Below are 25487 nucleotides of genomic sequence, written 5' to 3' on the forward strand. Positions count from 1 at the left end.
CACTAATTAAAACTAACATCACTCAAATCTAAATCTAAATAATAATAAAATATTTATATCATCTTCATTCATAAATATTATAATTATTATTAGATTAAAAAAAGTCTTTATTGTATAACTATTGTTTTATATTTTTTAACGTATTTTTCATTATCGTCTTTGTGTTATTTAATAAAGAAAATGAATACAAAATACAATGTATAAAAATTTTTTATTTAGATACAGGAATACGTCCATTAGATTCCATTAATTGTTTCAATTTAAACTTTTGAATTTTTCCGCTGGTTGTTTTAGGGAATTCCTCAACAAATTCAATATAACGCGGGATTTTAAAATGAGATATTATTCCTTTGGCAAATTTTTTAATGTCATCACCAGTTATTTTTGTTTTACTGTCTTTCAAACGAATACACGCACAAATTTCTTCGCCATAAACATCATCATGTACACCAAATACTTGTGCTTCTAACACATCACTGTGTGTTTCTAAAAATCCTTCAATTTCCTAAGTATAAATTTGTTTTATTAAATAATGAATTTTGTTAAATTGCACTATACTTTCTTAACTATTGACATTTTTAAAGATATAAGCTCATTTTGATGTTACACTTATCAAGAGCTTTCATTTGAGTACCCACATGCATTTTTTATATATTTATCATATATACATATATATAACATATATTTTGAAGATATAAGCTCATCCTGATGTTATACTCATCAAGAGCTTTCATTTGAGTACCCACATGCATTTTTGATATATTTTTCATATATACATATATATAATATATATAAATATATGAAAAATTGATGTGGGTACTTAAATGAAAGGTCTCGATGAGTGTAATGTCAAAATGAGGTTATATCTTTAAAAATGTCAATAGTTTACAAGATATTTATTAAAATGCCCTGTACTTTCTTAACTATTGATGTTTTTTAAGATATAAGCTCATTCCGATGTTACACTCATCAAGAGCTTTCATTTGAGTACCTACATGCATTTTTGATATATTTTTCATATATACATATATATATATATATATATATAAATATATGAAATATATAAAAAATTGATGTGGGTACTCAAATGAAAGGTCTCAATGGGTATAGTATCAAGGTGAGCTTATTTCTTTAAAAATGTCAATAGTTCACAAAATACAGGGCCATAATATCTCAATAATATAGATTAAAACTTACTTTAGGAAAAATATTTTCCCCTCCACGAATAATCATATCCTTTAGTCTTCCAATAACTTCCCCATATCCATTAGAATGTAGTATAAATTTATCACCAGTTTTCAACCAACCATCATCAGTTATTGTTTTTGAAGTATTCTCTTTATCATTCCAATATCCAATCATTGTAGAATAACCCCGAGTCCATAACTCTCCTGGTTTTCCAATAGTAACTGGGGATCCATTATCATCTACAACCTAAATTTTTTTTTTTCTTGAATAATAAATTCAACAGCTTATTTAATTAATTAATAAAATAATAACCATTGCTTCAAGATGATCATGAAGATATCCTACAGTGTAATCATTTAATTCAGGTGGATCACCAGGTACAGAATGAAAAACAATAGCAGTATTTTCCGTGAGCCCATAAACAATCTTAAAAATAAATTAATAAACACCAAACTATTGATCCAATATACAAATTAGTGTGAATATTTATCTCGAAATGTAGGAAATTTATGCACATAAATTCCCGCCCTTTTCAAAGATATGTGCATAGATAACAATGACAAAGTTTAAGTCATTGACCTGGTATTCAAATTACATCCATACAATTAAAATTATAAATCTTACCGATGGCTTTTCAACTTTGAATGTATTTCGTATTTTTTTCATCAATTCAGGTGAAGTTATTGCCCCTCCAGTTGCTGTTAAATGCAATGACGAGATTGGAGCTTTTAATCGATCCTGCATGTCCAACATGTTTACCTAATTAATGAAAAATGATAATTATTTTGAAAAAAATAAATTAATTTATGAATCTCACCCACATTGTCGGAGTACCATAAGCAAGAGTACACTTTTCTTTAACAATTGTTTCTATTGATTTTTTGGGATTAAAAGTCGGAGATTCAAGTACTAAAGTCATACCAGCATTAAAAGCAGCCATACATCCGTATATCATACCAAATGCGTGGAAAAATGGGACATTTAAACAAGCTTTGTGGTGATAATTCATCAGCTCTGATCTGTATACGGTCTAAAAAAATATATACTTATTAATATTACTTAAACATTTTTTATTTATTAATAATTTACCATACGGCCATTATTAACAAATGATTTGTGTGATATTAAAGACGCTTTTGGAAACCCAGTGGTACCCGAAGTAAATTGTATGTTACAACCATCGTAAGGTGAGATTTCATTTTGAGTTGCTGCTATTTCTTCAACTTCAATTTTACTAGCAAGAGATTCAACGTCTGAAAATCTATAAGTTCCTCTGCAAAATAAATAAATAATTTTATTTATTTATTTAAAAAAAAAAAAAAAAAAATAAAATAAATAAATAAATAAGAATTTTAATAATTATAAAATTTAAATAACTAGAAAATCGAACGCGCTTCTGTCAAAATGTTTATTATCGCCAATTTAATTAATCATTATTTTTACAAATTTTACTCATTTATATATTCAATTTAACCGTTGCCATGATAAATGTTGCCATAGTAATCGTTACCATGGTAATCGTTGCTATGGTAACTGTTGCCATAGTAACCGTTGCTATGATAACCGTTGCCATAGTAACCGTTGCTATGGTAACTATTGCCATTGTAATTGCCAAAATGGTCACCATAGCAACGAAAAGCGACAACAATGAAAACGTCACATCAACTTTTTAATAAAGGATTATATATTTAATAATTATAAAATTTACTTACGGAATCGCTTCGTCCGTCCACAAAATAATATTTTTCAAAGAAGGACAATCATTTTTAGCTTTAACCAACATTTTGCCATAATCCTGGCTCCGAAATTTTTGCGGAGCAATAACAGTGTTAACTTGAACTTTATTTAAAGAATAATTCAGTTCATTTTGTTGATAAGCAAGATTAATACCGACCATTATACAACCAGCTCGCGCAATTCCAATAAATGAAATTAACCATTGATAATGATTAGGACCCCATACTCCTACACGGTCACCATATTTAATATTTAATTTTTTAAGACCTGCTGCTAATTTATCAGCCCTTTGAAGTACTTCAGAATATGTTAAACGAGTATTATCTTGTTCAACAGAAACAACACATTCGCGGTTTGGAAATTCTTTTGATACTTGCTCAAATAATTTACCAACTGTCGTGTCAATAATTGGCTCCTTTCCAGGATTTGAACGATACGATAAATTTGGATCATTGTATGCAGCTGTACTGTTTAACTTTACTCCTTTTTTTTTAATTAGTCTATTGTGTTTTAATAAACTTTCAAAATTTTTACAACTTGAAAAATAAATTCAATTATTAGAGAAAAAAAAATTGTAATTATAATAAAATTACCTTAGATTTTTTTTTACAAGAAACATTTTTATTTAAATTATTAAAATAAATGTTGATGTAAAGTTAGCGTAAGACTGAGACTAAGACTTGTTAGAGATGATTATATCATTGTCAAGTAGTACGTTATGACTTTTAATGATAATAATAATCAACAATATGATAATCTTATTTATTTTTTTACATATGTAGCAAACGAGGTTGACTTTTTTTTTAAACGTTATGTAAATAAATAAAAGATTGTGAGTTCAAGGCAATAAGTCGGTGAGCGTCAACTATTAAGACGTAATATAAGTATTTATTGCAGGAGAGATTCAATGCCTTTTTGTTGACGAATCGTTGAATAAATAAATAACTCCAAGTGAAAGCTCTAGTGATTTATTTCTGCAGTGTATAAACGGTAATAGAGACAATATTAGACAATTGGTATATATAATTAATACTGCAATGCGGATGAAAATTCTCTATAACATTTATATAATTTCAACGAGATAATGAATGAACTTGAAGACCTTGTAATATATTTATAATCTCTTTTTTTTTTGTTTACAATAATAATTTAAATAATATATTAAATATTGTTATTGGGGTTTTTTAATTCATGATATTGAATTATTTATTTATTTATTTATTTAATTTTGATCCTAGTGCTCCCTAAGGACCATCATAATCAAGTACATAATGAGTACATACAAATTAATATAATATAATAAATATAGTATTAATTAATAGAATCCTTTATTAAAAAGTTGTGGCGTTTTCATTGTTGTTGCTTTTTGTTGCTATGGTGATGATTTAGGCAATAGTTTTACCATAGCAACGGTTGTTATGGCAACATTTATCATAGCAACGGTTACTATGGTAGCCATTTTCATAGTAACCGTTGCTATGGTAACGATTACCATAGCAACGGCTCCCATATCAATGGTTACCATGACAATATTTACCATAGCAACCATTACTATGGCAACGATTAAATATTAATGAGTTAAATTTGTAAAAATATTAATTAATTAAATTGTCGATAATAAGATAACATAACAAAATAATTAATAATGTTATAATAAAGATAAAATTGTTGTCATTGATTCTTCACAATATTATTTACAAAGTTTTACTGAATTACTGCATAATTATTGGAAAACTGAATATAAAACAAATTAAAAAGAATAAAAAGAAAATCAAGGTTTATAAAAAATAAGATTAGATATAACAGATTGAGTTCGTTTTACCTTTATTATTATAGTTAGAAAAGCATTATTTTACACAGCGTATATAGTAGCGTGCCTGGTAGTTCAGTAGCCGGAAGTCGCGTGTCGGCAAAGCTGACTGGTACACCACCCTGGTTCTTAAACTCCTTCTTCAACCACCCACTTGTCCATGTGTCTTGAATCGTGCCTGAAAACTACTACTAATTCAAATTCTGTCTTTATATTTTACAAACACACACACATCTAACAAAAGCAACATACATTACTACCATTTTTATTTGAAGTGGTGGTGGTGGTTGCTCCAGTACTAGCTTAACGAAATTGAGCAGCAAGACTCTGATTGGTAAATTCAACCAGCCCTGTTTTGTCGGGTAGTTTGTGTACAGGTTTGTTCTTAAACCTTTCTTTAGATTCATTCGAGTGTTTGTACTGTGTGCACCTTCTTTTTTACACATCATATATAATAATTTTTTATAAAGAAATTATTAAAGTTTTGTTTAATTAATGAAAAATGATAAAACATGGTGACAATAATAGAAAAACAAAGTTTAAAAAAAATAAGATAAAAAGTTTGATAATTTGGCAATATGAGTAGTAATAGTAAAAAAACAGGAGTTAGTGCTGTTGGTGGTGGTGGAAGTGGTGGTACTGCTACCAGTAAAGATGATAAGAAAAATGCATTGTCAAGTAAAGAAGATAGTTCAAATAATAAAGATGAAACTGGTGGATCAGGATCAGGAACTGGTAATAATGGATTACCAAGTGCAGAACCATCACAGCCTGGTAGCAAACCTGGTTCTGCTGGTGCTACTGCACGTGAAGGTGCACAAAGATTACTTGCACTTGCCAGTAGAGGTGAATGGGCGCCCGTTGATCAGCTTCTTAAGACTCTGGAAAAAGCGGTACAAAGTGCTGGAGATGAAGGCAACCCTGCACCGCTTGCCGGTCTTATGGATCCGGTTTGTTTTATTACAATTACAATAATAATAATTTTTATTACTGTCTTATAATTTATAAATTTTTAGACAACTGGTATGACACCTCTCATGTATGCTGTTAAGGATAACCGTACAGCTTTTCTTGACCGTATGATAGAACTTGGTGCTGAGGTTGGCGCTCGAAATAATGTAATTAATTATTTTTTTCTTACTAAAATATTTAGATTAGATTCAAAAAAATTATTTTTAACTGCACCGGTAAAATCACGCAAGTCTATAAATTAAAAAAATAAAAATTGACTAATTATGTAAATTTACAATACGTAAAAATGAATTTATATTATATGTGCATGTACCTTAAGAATATATAGTAGACAGAAAGGGCCAAGGCCAAGGTGTTATAAAAAAATAAATGAGCTAAGTTGAGAGCATAAAGATTAAAAGTAGGTCACCTGAAGTCAGTAGAACAAAAAAAAGTATTACGATCCATGATTAAGATAACAGTCGCAATAAGACCCCACCGTTCCACGCAGTCCTTAACATTAACACTACATACACTTCGGAATAGCCGATGTGATTTCATTAAAATTGTAAGCTTGGATCGTGACTAAGAATTTTTTTTTCTTTCGTTTAAATAATTATAATTGACTCACCAAATTGTCCCACGATTTTTCTTTCCCATTAATAAATTCTTATGAAAGACTTGTGTCAGGTGTCAGATGCTAGAAATTTATACATGAATATCTGGAAGCATTATCGATCAGTAAAAACCACTCCCCGTGCATCAATAATCAAGTAATAATATTTAAATTGCATTGAGTTAATAAACTCAACCGTGATTGGGGCCAAGCTTTTAAACGCCAATAATTTAAGTAATAAAAGGGCGAGGCATAAATCTATTTACAGTCTAATTACCTTATTGAAATGCTGTTTTATTATTTTTTTTAAGGATAACTACAATGCACTTCAAATATCAGCAATGTATTCCCGTGAAGATGTTGTTAAATTATTGTTATCTAAAAAAGGGGTTGATCCTTATTCAACTGGTGGTGTAAGTCTAAAAAATAAGTACAATTTAATTGTAAAATTTTATATTTATCTTTTTTTTTTTTTTTAAAAATAAACAGCCACGACAACAAACTGCTGTTCATCTTGTGGCATCGCGACAAACAGGTACAGCAACATCAATACTACGAGCCCTTTTAAATGCTGCTGGACGAGAAATACGTCTGAGTATTGATGGTGTAAGTATTTTATAGACAATTAAAGTTATTATGCCACTGTATGTATGTCTCGCATTGATATCAAGAGTCGTTATAAATTGTTTGCGTGACAAGACTCGATGTATCGCTGCCTGGTACTACCGTTCTGTTTTCTTATTCTTTTTGTATCATTTCCATATACAAATAACATACAAATAATTGTTTTTATTGCATTTATGATGATGATGATGATGATAATAAATAGAAAGGAAAAATTCCATTACTGCTGGCTGTTGAAGCTGGAAATCAATCAATGTGCCGTGAATTATTAGCCCAGCAAGCACCAGAACAATTACGGGCAACAACACCGGCTGGAGATACAGCATTACATCTTGCTGCTCGTCGTCGTGATGTTGATATGGTCCGAATACTTGTTGATTATGGAGCCCAAGTTGACATGCAAAATGTAATTAATATTATTACTAAACAAAATTTTTATTAAAATAGTAATAATAATTAAAATAAATTGTTTAGGGGGATGGACAAACGCCTTTACACATAGCAAGCGCTGAAGGTGATGAAACTTTGGTTAAATATTTTTACGGTGTACGAGCATCAGCGTCAATAGCAGATCATCAAGATCGTACACCAATGCACTTGGCTGCTGAGAATGGTCACGCATCAATAATTGATTTATTGGCTGAAAAATTTCGAGCCAGTATATTTGAACGTACCAAAGATGGATCAACATTAATGCATATCGCATCATTAAATGGTCATTCAGAATGTGCCAATATGTTATTTAAAAAGGGAGTTTATCTTCATATGCCAAATAAACGTGGTGCACGTTCTATTCATACAGCAGCACGTTATGGACACGTTGGTATTATAAGTACACTATTGCAACGTGGAGAAAAAGTTGATGCAACAACAAATGACAATTATACAGCACTTCATATTGCTGTTGAAAGTGCTAAACCTTCAGTAGTTGAAACATTACTTGGTTATGGTGCTGAAGTGCATGTACGTGGTGGTAAACTTCATGAAACACCACTGCATATTGCTGCTAGGGTATTAGATGGTGATAGATGTGCATTGATGCTTCTTAAAAGTGGTGCTGGTCCTAATTTAACAACCGATGATGGACAAACACCGGTACATGTTGCTGCTAAATATGGTAATTTAACAACCCTTAAATTATTACTAGAAGATGGTGGTGATCCAATGTATAAATCTAAAAATGGTGAAACACCATTACATCTAGCGTGTCGTGATTGTCGTTCAGCAGTAGCATCATATTTAATAGAATTTGTTAAAGAAAAAAAGGGCCGTGACGTAGCAACTAATTATGTTAATACTGTTAATAATGATGGTGCTAGTCCACTTCACTATGCTGGACAAATAGAACCAACAGAAGTTATTGAATTGGGTGATGATCGTGCTGTTGTACGTAGTTTATTAGAAAATGGTGCTGATGTATCATTACAAACAAAACAAAATCAAGAAACGGCATTCCATTATTGTGCATTGGCTGGTAATAATCAAGCATTAACAGAAATGATAAATCATATGTCATCAACGGATGTACAAAAAGCACTAAATAAACAAAGTGCTGTTGGTTGGACGCCGCTGCTGATAGCTGCTCATCGTGGACATATGGAATTGGTAACAACATTATTAGCGAATCATGCCCGGGTTGACGTATTTGATCTTGAGGGTAGATCAGCGCTACACCTGGCCGCTGAGCATGGTTATCTCCAAGTCTGCGACGCTCTGCTAGCCAGCAAGGCATTCATCAACTCTAAATCACGTGTTGGACGTACAGCATTGCATTTAGCTGCTATGAATGGTTACACACATCTTGTTAGATTTTTAATCCAAGATCACAGTGCTGCTATTGATGTATTAACACTGAGAAAACAAACGCCACTTCATTTAGCTGCTGGCTCTGGACAACTTGAAGTATGCCAATTATTATTAGATCTTGGTGCTAGTATTGACGCTACTGATGATCAAGGACAAAAACCAATCCATGCTGCTGCTATGAATAATTATGCGCAAGTTGTTCAATTATTTTTACAAAGCCATCCAAGTCTTGTTATGGCTTGTACAAAAGACGGTAATACTTGCGCTCATATTGCGGCAATGCAAGGCAGTGTTAGAGTCATTGAAGAATTAATGAAATTTGATCGTCAGGGTGTTATATCTGCTAGAAATAAATTAACTGAAGCGACTCCATTGCAATTGGCCGCCGAGGGTGGTCATGCTGAAGTTGTTAAAGCATTAGTACGTGCTGGTGCATCTTGTATTGATGAAAATCGTGCTGGTTTTACAGCTGTACATTTAGCAGCTCAACATGGCCATGGACAAGTATTGGAAGTAATGAGAACTTCTCAAACATTAAGAGTATCCAGTAAAAAATTAGGCGTTACTGCTTTACATGTTGCTGCTTACTTTGGTCAAGCTGGTAAATTATTTTATTCATTATCATTATCTGGATTATTGCAATAAAAATAATGTTTTTTATAGATACTGTACGAGAATTGCTTACTCATATACCGGGAACAGTTAAATCTGATCCACCAACCGGAGGTTCATTAGTTGGTGAACTAGGAAGTGAATCTGGAATGACACCACTTCACTTGGCGGCTTATTCAGGAAATGAAAATGTCGTTAGATTACTGCTTAATTCAGCTGGAGTTCAGGTAAGTAATACTAAATAAATTGTTTAAAATAATTATATTAAATAATAATAATAACAACAACAGGTAGAAGCAGCTACTACCGAAAATGGTTACAACCCACTTCATTTAGCGTGCTTTGGCGGCCACATAACAGTTGTTGGTCTATTATTAAGTAGATCAGCTGAATTACTTCACAAAGCAGATCGTTATGGAAAAACAGGATTGCACATTGCTGCTAATCACGGACATTATCAAATGGTTGAAGTATTGTTGGGTCAAGGCGCTGAGATTAATGCTACTGACAAAAATGGATGGACGCCGTTGCATTGTGCTGCAAGGGCAGGTCATTTAGATGTTGTTAGATTATTAGTTGAAAGTGGTGCTTCACCAAAGACTGAAACGAATCTTGGAAGTGCACCTATTTGGTTTGCCGCTTCTGAGGGTCACAATGACGTATTAAAATATTTAATGGAAAAGGAACACGATACATATGCATTGATGGAAGATCGAAGGGTAGTAATAATTTTAATTATTATAATAATTTATTAAATATTATAATAATATTAATTTTTTAGTTTGTCTACAACATGATGGTGTGCAGTAAAAGTCACAATAATAAACCAATTGAGGAATTTGTTCTTGTATCACCAGCTCCAGTGGATACAGCTGCTAAATTATCAAACATTTATATGAAATTATCGGAAAAAGAAAAAGAACGAGCCAAAGATTTGATAGCTGCTGGAAAACAGTGCGAAAGTATGGCCACTGAATTATTGGCATTAGCAGCCGGTGCTGATTCAGCTGGTCGTATTTTAACATCAATGGACCGTCGTAATGTTGAGTTTTTAGATGTTTTAATAGAAAATGAACAAAAGGAAGTTATTGCCCATACAGTAGTGCAACGTTACTTGCAAGAATTGTGGCGTGGACCATTAACATGGAGTGCATTTCGTACAATTCTTTTATTTATAACATTTCTAATTTGTCCACCAGTTTGGATAGTATTCGCTTTACCGTTGGGGCATAAATACAACAATGTACCAATTATTAAATTCATGTCATACTTAACGTCACACGTATATTTGATGGTGTTACTTTTATTAGTGGGTATAATTCCGCCGTTTGTTGTTATGAGGTCAAATTTACTGCCTTACTCATACGAGTGGTGTTTGTTAGTTATGTTATCCGGTTTATTATTATTTGAATTAACAAACCCGAGTGACAAAAGTGGTTTAGGTTGGATTAAATTAGCAGTATTGCTGTTTAGTATAACTGGTGTTGGTTTGCATCTAGCAGCATGGACTATTGTTGATAAATACTATTGGCCAACACTATTGTATCTACGCAATCAATTATTTGCGTTGAGTTTTTTACTGGCTTGTGTACAAATATTGGATTTTTTATCATTTCATCATCTTTTTGGACCCTGGGCCATTATTATTGGGAATCTAATGAAGGATTTAGCAAGATTTTTGGCAGTACTCGCGATATTTGTCTTTGGATTTTCAATGCACTTTGTTGCCCTCAATCAGGCATTTGTCAATGGTCCTCAAGCAAGAACTAAACGGAATGCTTTTTCAGATGGTAAGTTTTTTTTTTTTTCTATTTTTTACATCAATATTGATATATAATTTTCTTGTTAATAATTATCAACTACTATTTTTAGGATTATTTTATAGGGTAAAACTAATTGATGATAATCAAAATTTTTTTTTTTTAATAATACTTATTTTTAATCACTGATAGATTATTTTAAGCACAAAGATATTAGAATTAGAAAATAGTTTAGTTAGATAATAGGATAAATTACAGAAATAGATTCATTGTTCAACTATGATGTGGAGGTAATTAAACAACCAGAATATCCCTTTCGACGTTCTCAGCGTAAAAGGATTAAAAATGAGTGTTGTGGTGATGAATCCCGAAATAGTAAGTCTAAGTTACACAAAAAAGAACAAACAAAAAACCGGTAAATAAAGAAATGTGTAGTAAAACAAGTATAAAAAATTATGAAAAACAGCATACGCAAAAAAAGCAAAATGCATTGCAATGTTTTATTTTTTAAATTAACGTGTACGCGTGTGTTTTGCTTAATCAAATGCTGCCTGATGAATTTTTTTAAAATATATAAATCAAAAATATTAGATAAATTTATAAAAAATATGAAAAATGACTTTTTATAATTTTGCCAGCACGTTTTGGATTGTTTATTTTATTTTTTACATATTTACCTGGTAATTAAAAAAAAAAAAAAAAAAAAAAAAAAAAACCAAATGTGTAATGATTAATTAGAATTTATATATAATAATAAAATATATATAAATTGCATGCACCAAAAAATCACGATTATTGTTATATATGTATTGAGCAGCAGTGATTGATTTTTGCTGCACGTACCTGAGAAGATAAATAAATAAATATGAATTTGTTTTACTTTAAATTTTTTAATAAAAGAATTAAATTATAAATTAGTTAAAGCAAATTCATATTCAATAAAAATCGGGTAACGCTATTGCAAATAAATCGTTTAATAATTTGATGTAACATGCACGTGCGGCTGGTAATTGTGAAAAGTAAAAAAAAAAAAAAAAATTGTATTGTAAAAAACAACAAGTGAAAGAAGAGCATTGTGAATGCCTGCATCTTGATATTGTAAATGAGAATGCAAAAAATGAATTTAAAAAAAGGGAATGATATTAAATAATAAATAAATAATCGGCAAAGGAACGCAAGTTACACCTGCTCGTTTTATCTTATCGCTTTTCTACGCCTTGCAAGAGTGCATTTTTATAATTAACAATGTTAAAGTATATGAAAAGTGCAATGAGTGTTTGATAAGTGTTTGTATACAATAGAAAAAAGTAATTTTTAAAAACGGAGCCACTTATGCCTGATAATAAACAATAAAAAATATGCTATGTGTGTTTCAACAACAACAACAACAACAACAACAACAGCAGCAACGAAAATATCGAAAGCATGGCCATATATCAATAACAAAAAATAAAAAAAATAATTCATCGCATGAGCATGATCTGTTAAATGCATAGCGAGTCTGCTTATAGCCACTGTTATATTAAATATGATTAATAATAATGAAAAAGAAAAAAAAGAAAAATTGACTCGTATTACAGCAAAAATGACTCCTATACTGGCATTTGAATTTTTATTCTTTGCTGTATTTGGACACACTACTCATGACGAGCTTAAGCTGGAGACTGCGCAGCCAGAATGGACTGGAAATCTTTTTAAAGTAACATTTGGAATTTATATGCTCGTCTCGGTGGTTGTTTTAATAAATTTACTTATTGCCATGATGAGTAACACTTATCAACGGATACAAGCACAGTCAGATATTGAATGGAAGTATGGGCTGAGTAAACTAATTCGTAGTATGCACAGGTATATAAAACATAAATAATATTAAATATAAATTTAAAAAATTATTCTCTTTTTATGCTTCAGAACAACAACGGCTCCGTCACCATTAAATCTATTAACAACCTGGATCGTGTATTTTATTAAAATTTTTAGACAACGTATTGTTAAAAAAAAACGTCCGTCAATTGTGCACATAATGGGCTTACAAAACACCGGACGTTTATCACCGCGTTCAAAAATGGGTGCCAAATGGTTATCAAAAATAAAAAAAGACCAAGTGCAGCAAGTACACTCAAAGGACAATAATCTACAATTGTCTGTTGCACACTTAAGTCCATTAGGAAGCCAATTATCCTTTAATACTGCATTGAGAATTGAAAGTGTCGTTGATTGGGACGCAATTCGTAAAAAATACAAAAGTATTACCGGTAGTGAATCTGATAAAGACTCTGATAAGCAAGATAATGATGATAATGCAAGTAACGATGATAATAATAATAATAATAATGATAATAATCCTGCCGCTTCAACTCCAACAACTTCATCTAATTATTAAATTTATTTTTTATTTTTTTTAATTATCAAGCTCAAAATTATCCTGATTATAAATTAGATAAACTAATTTAAAACTTGATTAATTATTTAAAAATTTGTAAATAATTTGTGTAGTCAGTGATTTTAATTAGAAATCAATGGAACTGCAAATAAAAGGGAGAATAATTGTGTAAGTTTTATGTAAAAAAAATTGCATACGAAATTGAAAATAAATATTCTGAGCATGTATGCAAGTCTTTGTGATGATTGATAAAACAATAATTTTTTAATGTACTTAGTTTTTAATCTCTAATTAATTTAAGACACTTATACGATCAAATTAATAAAAATAATTATTAAGAGTATGAGTAAGAAGTTAATTAATTATAAGTAGTGAAGAATTTGGCATGATAAACACGGTGCATGCTACCTAAGTAATTTATTTAATAAAAAAAAAAATTAAATAATATTGTTAAAAAAGAAAAAAAAAATAAATTGGGGTATTACAGTTAAGATGAATCCAATACTGGCGGTTGAGTTACTCTTCTTCGCAATATTTGGACAGACAACACACGAACAATTCAAAGTTTACAAAGGACCAGAACCCCCGGTACCGGGACAGCTAGGACAACCAGGATGGACAACAGGGCTGTTCAAACTTGCATTTGGTATTTATATGCTGGTATCAGTTGTTGTCTTGATAAACCTGCTAATTGCTATGATGAGTGACACTTATCAACGTATACAAGCCCAATCGGACATCGAATGGAAGTATGGTCTCAGTAAACTTATAAGAAATATGCACAGGTACTTAATTATTTTATTTTGTATCAGGCGTATTGATTCTCTGATAAAATATTATAAAATTAAATATTCTCGACAAAATATTTTTAAATAAAATATTCCCGGCAAAATATTCAAAAACAAAAAATTCCTAATAAAATATTCAAAAAAAATATTCTTTACAAAATATTCCTGATGAAATATCGCGTTACAAATGCCATAAGGGCGTACCAAAAAATTTTTTTCGGGAATCGACGTAGTTGTGCCTTAAACGGGCAGAAATTCAAAAAAAATTTTGGTACGCCCTTATGGCACCCAGAGTACCTACCGGAAGCCATAAGGGTGTACCAAAAAATTTTTTTTCGGGAATTAACGTATTTTTACTTGAAACGCGTAGAAATAACGAAAAAAATTTTTTTTCAAATTTGAAATTTTTTGGTACGCCCTTATGGCACCGGAGGTACCCACTGGGGGGCCATATAAGGGCGTACCAAAAAAAATTTCAAATTTAAAAAAAATTTTTTTTTGTCATTCCTACGCGTTTCAAGTAAAAATAAGTTGTTTCCCGAAAAAAAATTTTTTTGGTACGCCCTTATGGCTCCCGGTAGGTACGTACCCTGGGTGCCATAAGGGCGTACTAAAAAATTTCAAATTAAAAAAAAAATTTTTTTTTGTCATTTCTACGCGTTTCAGACATAACTACGTCGATTCCCGGAAAAAAATTTTTTATACGCCCTTATGGCATCAGTAACGCGATATTATTGACAAAATATTAAAAAAAAGATATTCTTGACAAAATATTAAAAAAAAATATTCCAAAATAAAATATTAAAAAAAAAATATTCTTGACAAAATATTCAAAAAAAAAAAATATTCTCGAGACTAAATATCACAAAAAATCTATAATAAAAAGAGCACAAGAATATTTCAAGTTTTTGCAAAGTCATGTTACGAATATTTGTTGAAATATTTGATTAAAAATTAAATTATTTATGATATTCTGTCTGGAATATTTTGTCAAAGGATCAAAACTCATGAAACCTTTTATTTAATTACAATTTTACAATTATCAATAAATTATTTATAACAGAACAACAACAGCACCAGCGCCACTTAACTTAATAACAACTTGGTTGCTGTATTTAATAAAATTATGGAAAAAGCGAGGTGTTAAAAAGCAACGCCCGTCTTTGGTGCACTTAATGGGCTTACACCGGACGGGTCAAATGTCCCCGCGATCTAAAATGGGCGCTAAATGGCTCGCTAAAGTTAAAAAGACCCAAGTTTCTCACAAAGACAGTGTTGCTATGTCTGTGGGACACTTAAGTCCCCTTGGAAGCCAATTGTCATTCAGCAATGCCTTGAGAATAGACACTGTCGTTGATTGGGAGATTGTCAGAAGAAAATATTTGGAACTTTTTGGCGATGAAGCTGACAAGCCTATTGAAGAAATAAAGGAAGAGCCTTCTACTGCTCCTGCTACTGAACCTGTTGTTAATAATGAAGAAACAATTGTTTCATCAACTGAATTACTTTAATTCAATTATATTTATTTTTTTTTATTTAATTAATTTTAATCAAACCTTCAATGATATCAAGTTAGTCATAAGATAAAATAATTAATAATTAAAATACGTTTGCTAAAAAAAATTACCTAGACAATATTTATTAAAATGTAATAAAATTGTGTGTTAAATATATTTGTTTGTTTATTTTTTAATAAAAATACCTAAATTAATAATAGAGATAAAGTTTATCCAAATAAATTCACAGATACAAAGGAATTAACCAGTCAATTAATCTCCTCCATGATGTCATCTTACAAGAGATGGTAATATGCGGTTAGTCCCACCATATATATATATATATAATGTATATATTATATATAAATTTTGTTGTATTGAGAGTAGTAGTATTTTTTAGTAATTTAGCTGTGTACTAAAAGCGTGTTTTATTAGCGAGCACATAATGTTTTTTGTATTCATACAAATACCATATATTTAATTAATAATTAGTATGGAGATATTAAGAAATACCCCATGCTTGCAAGAAAAAGTTTAACAAACAAACAAAAAAGGAGCATGCATCCCATTTTTTAATCCCTTGCCCGAAATGATGGTTTTAGTATTATGTCTGGAATGTTGTTTTGTTTGTTAATATAGTTGTAGTTAATATTTACTTTTTAAATATTGATAAAAATTGTTTTTTGTCAATATTATTTTATAATATAATTATTTGTCTGTTTTACAGTACTTGCCGATCCAATAGAGGTAACTGAAAATCTATTTTTTGCTATTTTTGGACAAAAGGATACCGATGATTTTATATTTGCCGGGAATCGACAACCACCTTGGACAATATTTCTCTTTAAGGTAATTTTACCATTTTTTTTTCTTTTAATTATTAATCACTAAAAATTATTAATTTCCAGGTATCATTTTCACTGTACATGCTTGTGAGCGTAATAATACTTATTAATTTACTTATTGCAATGATGAGTGACACATATCAGAATATCCAGTCGCAAAGTGACATTGAATGGAAGTACGGATTGAGTAAGCTTATTCGAAACATGCATAGGTAACTATTTAATATCGATTACTTTATATTATATGTTTTTAAAGAGCTTCTTTTATATTACCTCACAGCTTTATTATTATTATTATTATTATCTAACACACATAAAATTATTAATTAAAAATTAAATAAATGCTTTTATAGAAAAAATTAGATTATACTGAATATTATCCCAGATTATAATTCAGTGATATCTGGATTATACTCAATGTAATCTGGATTATACTAGCTCAGTGATATGTGGTAATAAAAATTTTTAAATAGTACCTAGAAAAATCTAAATTATACTGAGTGATATCTGGATTATACTCATTATAATCTGGATTATATTCATTATAATCTGGATTATACTGAGTGATAGCTGGATTATACTCATTATAATCTGGGATGATATCCAGTATCATCTTTTTTTTTTTTTTTTTTTTTTTTTCATATAAAGTTATTTTTTAAAATTTAATTCCAGAACTCGAACGGCTCCATCACCATTTAATTTATTTTCAACTTGGATTGAATACTTTGTTAGACTGTACATAAAACAATACATCAAAAAATCCCGTCCAATGCATGATGATAAAAAAACACGTTGTGTAAGTTAAAAAAGAAAAATTAATCTAATAAAATTTTGATTTTTTATTTCTTTCTAGAATTTTTTGTGCTTCAAGCAGAGAAGAAAAAAGAAATCACTTTCATTATCTGGTCATATGAGTCCAATTGGAAGTCGACAATCGGTTAAAAAAATGCCGAGTATCAACGACGTTGTTGATTGGCGGCTAGTTAGTAAAAAATATCAAATGCGCTTTGGTGATCTTGTTGAAAAACCCTCAAGTGATTTATTAATTGAATAATTACAATAAAAATTTGCTCACTTAAATATTATATCTATATATATATATATATATATATATTTGTAAAATTATATTCTGGATTTAAAAATAAAATATATATCTTATTAAGAAACCTAGCATTTTTATCATGTTATATATTAGGTATAATCTGATTAAAGCGTTTATTAGGTATCTTATTAGAAGAAGCAAGTTGATTCAGTTACACCTCACAACTATTTGTGTTAATATCTTAACAATGGATATTATCGGTTAGTATGTAATTTTTTTTAATAATTATAATAAAAAATAATATTAATTTGTATTAATAGAAATGGGGAATCCATCTAATAGTAAAATTTACGGTGGTTTAAGTCAACATATTGATTTTAATTCATTGCCCGATCCGAGTGAACGTTTTCAATTGCAAGATTTAATTGGTGAAGGAACTTACGGAGAAGTTTATGCAGCTTTTGATAAAGAAACAGATAAGCAAGTTGCTGTTAAAATATTAGAAAATATCGCTGATAATATTGAAGAAATAGAAGAAGAATATTTAATATTACGTGATTTGGGTTTTCATCCAAATCTTCCATTATTTTATGGTTTGTATTTTAAAAAAAGTGACTCGTCAGACAATCAAGATCAATTGTGGTTTGTTATAGAGGTAATGACTTAAAGTAATTATATTTATTATAATTTATCATTGTTTTATTTTTTTTTAAGCTTTGTACTGGAGGATCAGTGACGGATCTTGTACAGGGACTTAAAAAACGCGGAAGCCGTTTAACTGATAACCAAATAGCATATATAATAAAAGAAATTGTAGAAGCACTTATATATATGCATAATAATAATTGCATGCATCGAGATGTTAAAGGTCACAATATATTGTTAACTGAAGATGGTAATATTAAATTAATTGATTTTGGTGTGTCAACACACCTCAATACAGATATTTCTAGAAAAAATACTTCTGTTGGTACACCATACTGGATGGCACCAGAGGTTTGTTATTTTATAAATAATAACTAGCTTTCTTAAATATTGGCATTTTTAAAGATATAAGCTCATCTTGATGTTAGGCTCATCAAGAGCTTTCATTTGAGTACCCACATGCATTTTTTATATATTTTTCATATATACATATATATATATTATATATTTTAGAAGTATAAACTCATCTTGATGTAAGGCTCATCAAGAGCTTTTATTTGAGTACCCACTTGCATTTTTGATATATTTTTCATATATACATATATATATATATAAATATATAAAATATATGAAAAATTGATGTGGGTATTCAAATGAAAGGTCTGGATGAGTATATTGTCAGGATGAGTTTATATCTTTAAAAATATTAATTTGTATCTGAAAAAATGTTGAAATTCGAAATTTTGATTTTTTTATAATTAAAAAAAATCAAAAATTCTTTTAATAAATTAAAAATTTTAATTATTATTTTTTAATATCCCATAATAAAATAGAGATGAAATGTATGTGGCATTAAACTATTCGTAACATGATTGGTCGAATATATCATAAGCATGAAAATATAGACAAACTTTATAGTCAGGCGCGCGCTTGTGCGTGATAATATGCATTTTGATATATTTTTCATACATATAATATATATTTTAAAGATATAAGCTCATCCCGATGTTAGATTTATCAAGAGATTTCATTTGAGTACCCACATCAATTTTTCATATATTTTATATATTTACATATATACTATATATGAAAAATATATGAAAAATTGATGTGGGTACTCAAATGAAAGGTCTCAATGAGCGTAACATCAAGATGAGCTTATATCTTTAAAAATGTCAATATTTCACAAGATACAAGGTCATTTCTTAATTATATATCTAGAGATAGAGATATTTTATTAATATTTTACTTATATTGTCCTAGGTCATTGCTTGTGAACAACAATTGGATTTAACATATGATTGCCGTTGTGATATATGGTCAGTTGGTATAACAGCAATTGAATTAGCAGAGGGTGAACCACCTTTATCAGAATTACACCCAATGCGTGCATTATTTCAAATTCCACGTAACCCACCTCCAAGTTTAAAAAACCCAGATATTTATTCCCCAGAATTGTCTGATTTTATAACTGAATGCTTAGTTAAAGACCTTGAACACCGTCCGTATGCAACAGAGTTAAAGCAACATCCCCTGTTGAACGATATTGATTTTATGATTCCGCAAATAAAATTAGAACTCGTTGAAGAGATAAAATTAGAAAAATCATCATCAGTATTGAACCGTCGTATTGAATCAACAACAAAGCACGGAAAATTAAAAGTAAATCGTAAAGCACCACCGAAAAAAATCTACTTTGATGATTTAGCAGCACTGGATTCATTTACTGAAGAGATAATTGTCGAACAATTGGAGGAGAGATTTAAACAGGGTCAAATTTATACTTATATTGGCGATATATTAGTCGCTGTAAATCCTTATATTAATCTCGGACTGTACACAGGAATAGAACAACGTCGCTATCGTGGACAAGCTAGATCAGATAATCCGCCTCATATATTCGCAGTAGCTGATGCAGCTTACCAAGCTTTGCTTCATCAGCGAATTAACCAGTCAATAATAATAAGCGGAGAATCTGGAGCTGGTAAAACAGAAAGTGCTAATTTATTACTTAAACAATTGGTTTATTTAAGCAAAGCACCCAATCGTAATATTGAAGAGCAGATACTTGAAGTTAATCCAATTATGGAAGCTTTTGGCAATGCAGCAACTGGCATTAACAAAAATTCATCTAGATTTGGTAAATATTTAGAATTAACGATAACTAAAGGCGGTAAAGTTACTGGAGCACGAATTGCTGTTTATCTACTTGAACAATCTCGGGTTGTTTTGCAGTCAAATGGTGAAAGTAATTTTCATATTTTTTATTATATTATCCAGGGATTAAATGCTGAAGAAAAATTAGATGAATATCATCTATGTTCCAAAAATTTGTATAAATATTTAACTTGCAATGAAAATCATGACAATACTCAATCAATTTTTGTTGATAAATTTAATCAAATAAACAAAAGCTTTAAAGTAATTGGGTTTCATGAAGATCAAGTGAATACAGTTTACAGAGTACTGGCTGCAATTTTAAATTTAGGAAATATTGAATTCAAAGAACAAGATTCTGAAGACAATAATGATGACGACAATAATAAATGTACTGCTGATATTGAACCATTAAACAGTGTTGCTGATTTATTAGGAGTTGAATCTCAAGATCTATTAGAAACATTTACGTCAATATCTGTTGTAACACGTGGAGAAACAATAGTACGCAATAATACTATCAACGAAGCACAAACAATTCGTGATGGGATGGCTAAAGGATTATACGGACGGTTATTCGATTGGATTGTTAATCAAATAAATGATTGCATTAGCTTTAACCGTAGTTTAAATAAAAACTATGAACCATTAACAATAGGGCTGTTGGATATTTTTGGGTTTGAAAACTTTTCCAAGAATTCGTTTGAACAATTGTGTATAAATATCGCTAATGAGCAGATACAATATTACTTTAACCAGCATATTTTTACTTGGGAGCAACAAGAGTATATTGCGGAAGGAATACCAATTGATGTAATTGAATTCTATGACAATCGTCCGGTACTAGATATGTTATTGAGCAGACCAATTGGATTATTGGCGTTGTTAGATGAAGAAACCCGCTTTCCAGGAGCTAATGACAAATCACTAATTGAAAAGTTTCACAATAATATCAAATCACAATTTTACATCCGTCCAAAATCAGACGCTCTCTGTTTTGCAGTTAATCATTTTTCTGGACGAGTTGTGTATCAAGCTGATGGATTTCTGGATAAAAATCGCAACTTTTTGTCCCCTGAAGTTGTTCAACTAATCAGACAATCGCAATTTGATATGATAAGATTTTTATTTCAGTGTCCTATTACCAAAACAGGCAATTTGTATTCAACTACAACAATGACGAAGCGTATTTTCAATAATGAAGATGATAGAAATTATTTAAGCACACGTGATAAATATCCTAATCGAATTAGTGTATTAGCATCGCAATCGCGAGTTCAACAAACAGTCTCGACTTATTTTAGGTACTCATTAATGGACTTGTTGCAAAAAATGGTGAGTGGTACTCCGCAATTTGTGCGTTGCATCAAACCAAATGACCTATCAAGCCCCCAATTGTTTGATAATGAAAAAGTTATTAAACAATTACGTTACACTGGAGTGCTTGAAACAATTCGAATAAGACAAAATGGATTTTCCCACCGGATATCATTCGCAGATTTTTTAAAACGCTATTGCTTTTTAGCATTTGGATGGGATGAAACAGTTCTTGCTAATCGCGATAATTGTAGATTGTTATTAATACGTCTTAAAATAGACGGTTGGGCTTTAGGTAAGACAAAAGTATTTTTAAAGTACTATCACGTTGAATTTTTGTCTAAAATGTATGAAGAACAATTGAAGAGAATAGTTATGGTGCAAGCTTGTATAAGAAGATGGTTGGCTAAAATTCATTATAGAAAAGAAAAATGGCAATTGGCGTGCTCTGTTGTTACATTGCAGCGGCATATAAGAGGGTGGTTGTTGAGAAAACGCTTAACTGAAGCTGTTATATCAAGCGAAAGTCAACATCTAGATAGTCGTGTTAGTACGCCTATTCATCAAGCTGAAAATTTAGCTAAGACTATTCAACCTTTAAGAGATAGTGATGAAAATATTGACACAGATTTGTCAAAAATTAATCAGGATAATGCTGCTGTTATTATTCAAAGTAGTAAGTTTCTTTTTTATATTTTTATTATATAAAACTAGCAAATAAATCAAATTTTGCTTTATTAAATAATTAATATTGTTAAATAGCACTGTACTTTTTTAACTATTGACATTTTTGAAGATATAAGCTCATCTTGATGTTTCAATTATCAAGAGCTTTCATTTGAGTACCCACTTGCATTTTTCATATATTTTTCATATATACATAAATAATATATATATATATATATATATATATATATATATATATATATATATATATATATATATATATATATATATAAAAATATATGAAAAATTGATGTGGGTACTTAAATGAAAGGTCTTGATGAGTGTAACATCAGGATGAGCTTATGTCTTTAAAAATGTCAATGATTAAAAAATGACCTTGTATATTGTCAACTATTGACATTTTTAAAGATATAAGCTCATGCCGATGTTACACTCATTAAGACCTTTCATTTGAATACCCACATCAATTTTTCATATATTTTATATATTATATATATGTATATATGAAATATATATAAAAAATGCATGTGGGTACTCAAATGAAAGGTCTTGATGAGTGTAACATCAGGATGAGCTTATATCTTTAAAAATGTCAATATTTCAAAAGTTACAAGGTTATTTCTTAATTATCTATATTTTTGAAGATGTAAGCTCGTCTTGATGTTACACTCATCAAGAGCTTTCATTTAAGTACCCACTTGCATTTTTTATATATTTTTCATATATACATATATATAATATATATAAATATATGAAATATATGAAAAATACATGTTGGTACTCAAATGAAAGGTCTTGAGGAGTGTAACTTCAAGATGAGCTTATATCTTTAAAAATTTCAACGAGATACAAGCTAATTTATCAATTACGTATCTAGAGTATTTTTTAATGTAGCCTAAATAATCATAAATTGACTATTAGTGAGAATGATATGAAATTCTATTAATAATATGGATATTTTTATTTTTAAATTTAGACTTCCGAGGATACACCATCAGAAAAAAATTCGGGTCGGAGCTTGAACAGAAATTTAAAGAAATATTGAATAAATATGATAAAAAATCGGAGGCACGAGAAGCATTAATTAATGAAGGAGTCAGTAAAGAAGATGCTATTTTAATTGTTCATAGATGGTACAAGCGTGAAGTTTATAATCAAAGAAAATCAATTATCGATCCTATTCATTCTAAATTAAGACAAGCTGAGCTCATTCAATTTTCACAAAATGTAAAAAATATATTACAAAGTAATTTATTGCTATTATTTTTTAATAAATTTTATTTTATAGATTCATATGAAGAATCAACAAATTCATAAATATTTACGGCGCAATAAACCGGGATTACGATTAGCTGAAATAGAACAGCTACCTGAAGATTATGAGCGACCTGATGGATTTAAAATAGTTGAAAAGATAATGGAGTATCGTGATGATAGTCAACTAGGAAATGACGACGATGATACTGTTAAATATTATAGAAATTTAAAAGATGAAATGAGCAGGTAAATATTTCAATTTAATTTTAATAATATTACCAAAAATTTAATATAAAAAATCTACAATAATATTTAATTATTTTTAATTTTGATATTCACATCGAAAGTGGTTCGGAATTCGAAGAAGACGAAGCTGGTTGGGACTCACCGCTGATACAGCTGGAAAATGACCTTCACCCTACATCGAGGTACTTAATAGTTTATTTTTAAAAGGAAAAAATATTTTTAATAAATTATTTTACAGTCGCCCAGCTCAAGTCTTGGAAATGAAATCAGAACGAGAGGATCGGATAAAATCCCAAGGCGACTACGCGATAGCACCGGAACAACAGCTTTCCGATATTTGGCACAAAGCCCTGAGACAACCACCTCTGACAATAGGAAATTCTGGAAATTCTATAAGGTTGTATTTCTTTTTAAATAACAAAAATTTTAATTATTTAACCCATAATTAATTATTGAATATTTAAATTTAACAGAGGAATAATGAAAAACTTTCAGGTAAAATTTCTCAATTTTTAAGATGTAGTTAAAAAAAAATGTTAACATAATTAATTTTTCAACTAGCAATCTACTGCCGTAGTAAATTAAAAATAAATAAAATTTTGGTTTATTAAATAATTATTTTTTGTTAAATTGCATTGTACTTTCTTAAATATTGACTTTTTTAAAGATATAAGCTCATATTGATATTACACTCATCAAGAGCTTTCATTAGAGTACCCACATGCATTTTTGATATATTTTTCATATATACATATATATGATATATATAAATATATGAAAAATTGATGTGGGTACTCAAATGAAAGGTCTCGATGAGTGTAACATCGAGATGAGCTTATATTATTAAAAATGTCAATAGTTCACACGATACAAGGTAATTTCTTAATTATTGATATTTTTAAAGATATAAGCTCATATTTATATTACACTCATCAAGAGCTTTCATTTGAGTACCCACATGAATTTTTGATATATTTTTCATATATACATATATATAAATATATAAAATATATGAAAAATTGATGTGGGTACTCAAATGAAAGGTCTCGATGAGTGTAACATTAGGATGAGCTTATATCTTTATAAATGTCAATATTTCACAAGATACAAGGTCATTTCTTAATTATGTATCTTAAGATTTTTCTTATTCTCTTAATAATATAAATTACTACTTTACAGTACAACGATTAATGGGTTGTGCATCGTTATTCTCTGGAACTAAATTATCTAAATCAACAAGCGAATTATCTTCAAATATACGTATATCAACATTACAATTAATATATGGTTCAGCTCCGGAAATATATTAAAAATAATTAATTTTAATAACTATTTAGAAATAATTAAAAATACCGTTGTTACTATTATTACTATTAATCATTTATTAAAAATTAATGAGAATTAGTTATTGTAATTTGTATTTTAGATTAAATTATATCATTCATTAATTATTTTACTGATTACGTCAAAAAAAATAAAAATAAAAATAAAATAAGTTTGATTTTACTTTAGTCTCGCCC

The 25487-nt window shown here is 29.5% G+C and overlaps 3 protein-coding genes and 1 long non-coding RNA gene across 10 annotated transcripts; 2 read left to right on the forward strand and 2 right to left on the reverse strand.

Moving 5' to 3' along the window:
* Window positions 1-192: 192 nt before the first annotated feature.
* On the reverse strand, window positions 193-3619 carry LOC123270664 (medium-chain acyl-CoA ligase ACSF2, mitochondrial). Its single transcript, XM_044736817.1, has 8 exons — window positions 3519-3619; window positions 2901-3461; window positions 2278-2461; window positions 2006-2218; window positions 1813-1947; window positions 1501-1614; window positions 1198-1434; window positions 193-505 (listed from the first exon to the last, which is right to left on the reverse strand). The coding sequence occupies exons 1-8, from the start codon at window positions 3542-3544 to the stop codon at window positions 212-214; spliced, it is 1764 nt and encodes a 587-aa protein (XP_044592752.1). The 5' UTR covers window positions 3545-3619; the 3' UTR covers window positions 193-211.
* Window positions 3620-4602: 983 nt separating this feature from the next.
* Window positions 4603-16656, reverse strand: LOC123270666. The gene is made up of 4 exons (XR_006510662.1): window positions 16563-16656; window positions 4988-5168; window positions 4748-4920; window positions 4603-4659 (listed from the first exon to the last, which is right to left on the reverse strand). It is a non-coding gene; the product is annotated as an uncharacterized LOC123270666 (long non-coding RNA).
* Window positions 5162-17666, forward strand: LOC123270660 (serine/threonine-protein phosphatase 6 regulatory ankyrin repeat subunit C). Of its 6 annotated transcripts, none has more exons than XM_044736807.1 (12): window positions 5162-5685; window positions 5752-5853; window positions 6614-6715; window positions 6792-6908; window positions 7132-7332; window positions 7401-9333; window positions 9396-9571; window positions 9635-10063; window positions 10126-11134; window positions 16499-16620; window positions 16680-16828; window positions 17470-17666. In XM_044736807.1, the coding sequence occupies exons 1-12, from the start codon at window positions 5314-5316 to the stop codon at window positions 17528-17530; spliced, it is 4773 nt and encodes a 1590-aa protein (XP_044592742.1). In that variant the 5' UTR covers window positions 5162-5313; the 3' UTR covers window positions 17531-17666. The 6 variants fall into 6 exon arrangements, with proteins under 6 accessions (XP_044592742.1, XP_044592739.1, XP_044592745.1 ...); XM_044736804.1 differs by lacking the exons at window positions 16499-16620; window positions 16680-16828; window positions 17470-17666 and adding exons at window positions 11363-11479; window positions 12685-12952; window positions 13016-13655; XM_044736810.1 differs by lacking the exons at window positions 16499-16620; window positions 16680-16828; window positions 17470-17666 and adding exons at window positions 12685-12952; window positions 15339-15923.
* A 144-nt stretch (window positions 17667-17810) lies between these two features.
* LOC123270661 (myosin-IIIa) lies at window positions 17811-25453 on the forward strand. Of its 2 annotated transcripts, XM_044736811.1 has the most exons (10): window positions 17812-17918; window positions 17979-18313; window positions 18373-18654; window positions 19567-22453; window positions 23441-23691; window positions 23753-23967; window positions 24069-24149; window positions 24206-24364; window positions 24441-24462; window positions 25147-25453. In XM_044736811.1, exons 1-10 carry the CDS (start codon window positions 17906-17908, stop codon window positions 25156-25158), a joined length of 4257 nt encoding a protein of 1418 aa, XP_044592746.1. In that variant the 5' UTR covers window positions 17812-17905; the 3' UTR covers window positions 25159-25453. The 2 variants fall into 2 exon arrangements, with proteins under 2 accessions (XP_044592747.1, XP_044592746.1); XM_044736812.1 differs by lacking the exons at window positions 24441-24462; window positions 25147-25453 and having other exon boundaries at window positions 17811-17918; window positions 24053-24149; window positions 24206-24323.
* Window positions 25454-25487: the final 34 nt, after the last annotated feature.

The sequence above is a fragment of the Cotesia glomerata genome, linkage group LG8, assembly GCF_020080835.1.
Source record: "Cotesia glomerata isolate CgM1 linkage group LG8, MPM_Cglom_v2.3, whole genome shotgun sequence".
Taxonomy (NCBI): domain Eukaryota; kingdom Metazoa; phylum Arthropoda; class Insecta; order Hymenoptera; family Braconidae; genus Cotesia; species Cotesia glomerata.

Excerpts from the sequence above, each read along its gene's own strand:
- LOC123270661 (XM_044736811.1), top strand. Across the intron at positions 23,692-23,752 it reads TCATTCAATTTTCACAAAAT|ATTCATATGAAGAATCAACA; the intron begins GTAAAAAATATA and ends TTTATTTTATAG. Across the intron at positions 24,150-24,205 it reads GACCTTCACCCTACATCGAG|TCGCCCAGCTCAAGTCTTGG; the intron begins GTACTTAATAGT and ends ATTATTTTACAG.
- LOC123270664 (XM_044736817.1), bottom strand. The coding sequence starts at position 3,544 with ATGTTTCTTGTAAAAAAAAATCTAAG. Across the intron at positions 3,462-3,518 it reads CTTGTAAAAAAAAATCTAAG|TTGTAAAAATTTTGAAAGTT; the intron begins GTAATTTTATTA and ends TTATTTTTCAAG. Across the intron at positions 2,462-2,900 it reads TGGACGGACGAAGCGATTCC|AGGAACTTATAGATTTTCAG; the intron begins GTAAGTAAATTT and ends TTTATTTTGCAG.
- LOC123270660 (XM_044736804.1), top strand. The coding sequence starts at position 5,314 with ATGAGTAGTAATAGTAAAAAAACAGGAGTTAGTGCTGTTGGTGGTGGT. Across the intron at positions 6,909-7,131 it reads TACGTCTGAGTATTGATGGT|AAAGGAAAAATTCCATTACT; the intron begins GTAAGTATTTTA and ends GATAATAAATAG. Across the intron at positions 9,572-9,634 it reads TTAATTCAGCTGGAGTTCAG|GTAGAAGCAGCTACTACCGA; the intron begins GTAAGTAATACT and ends TAACAACAACAG.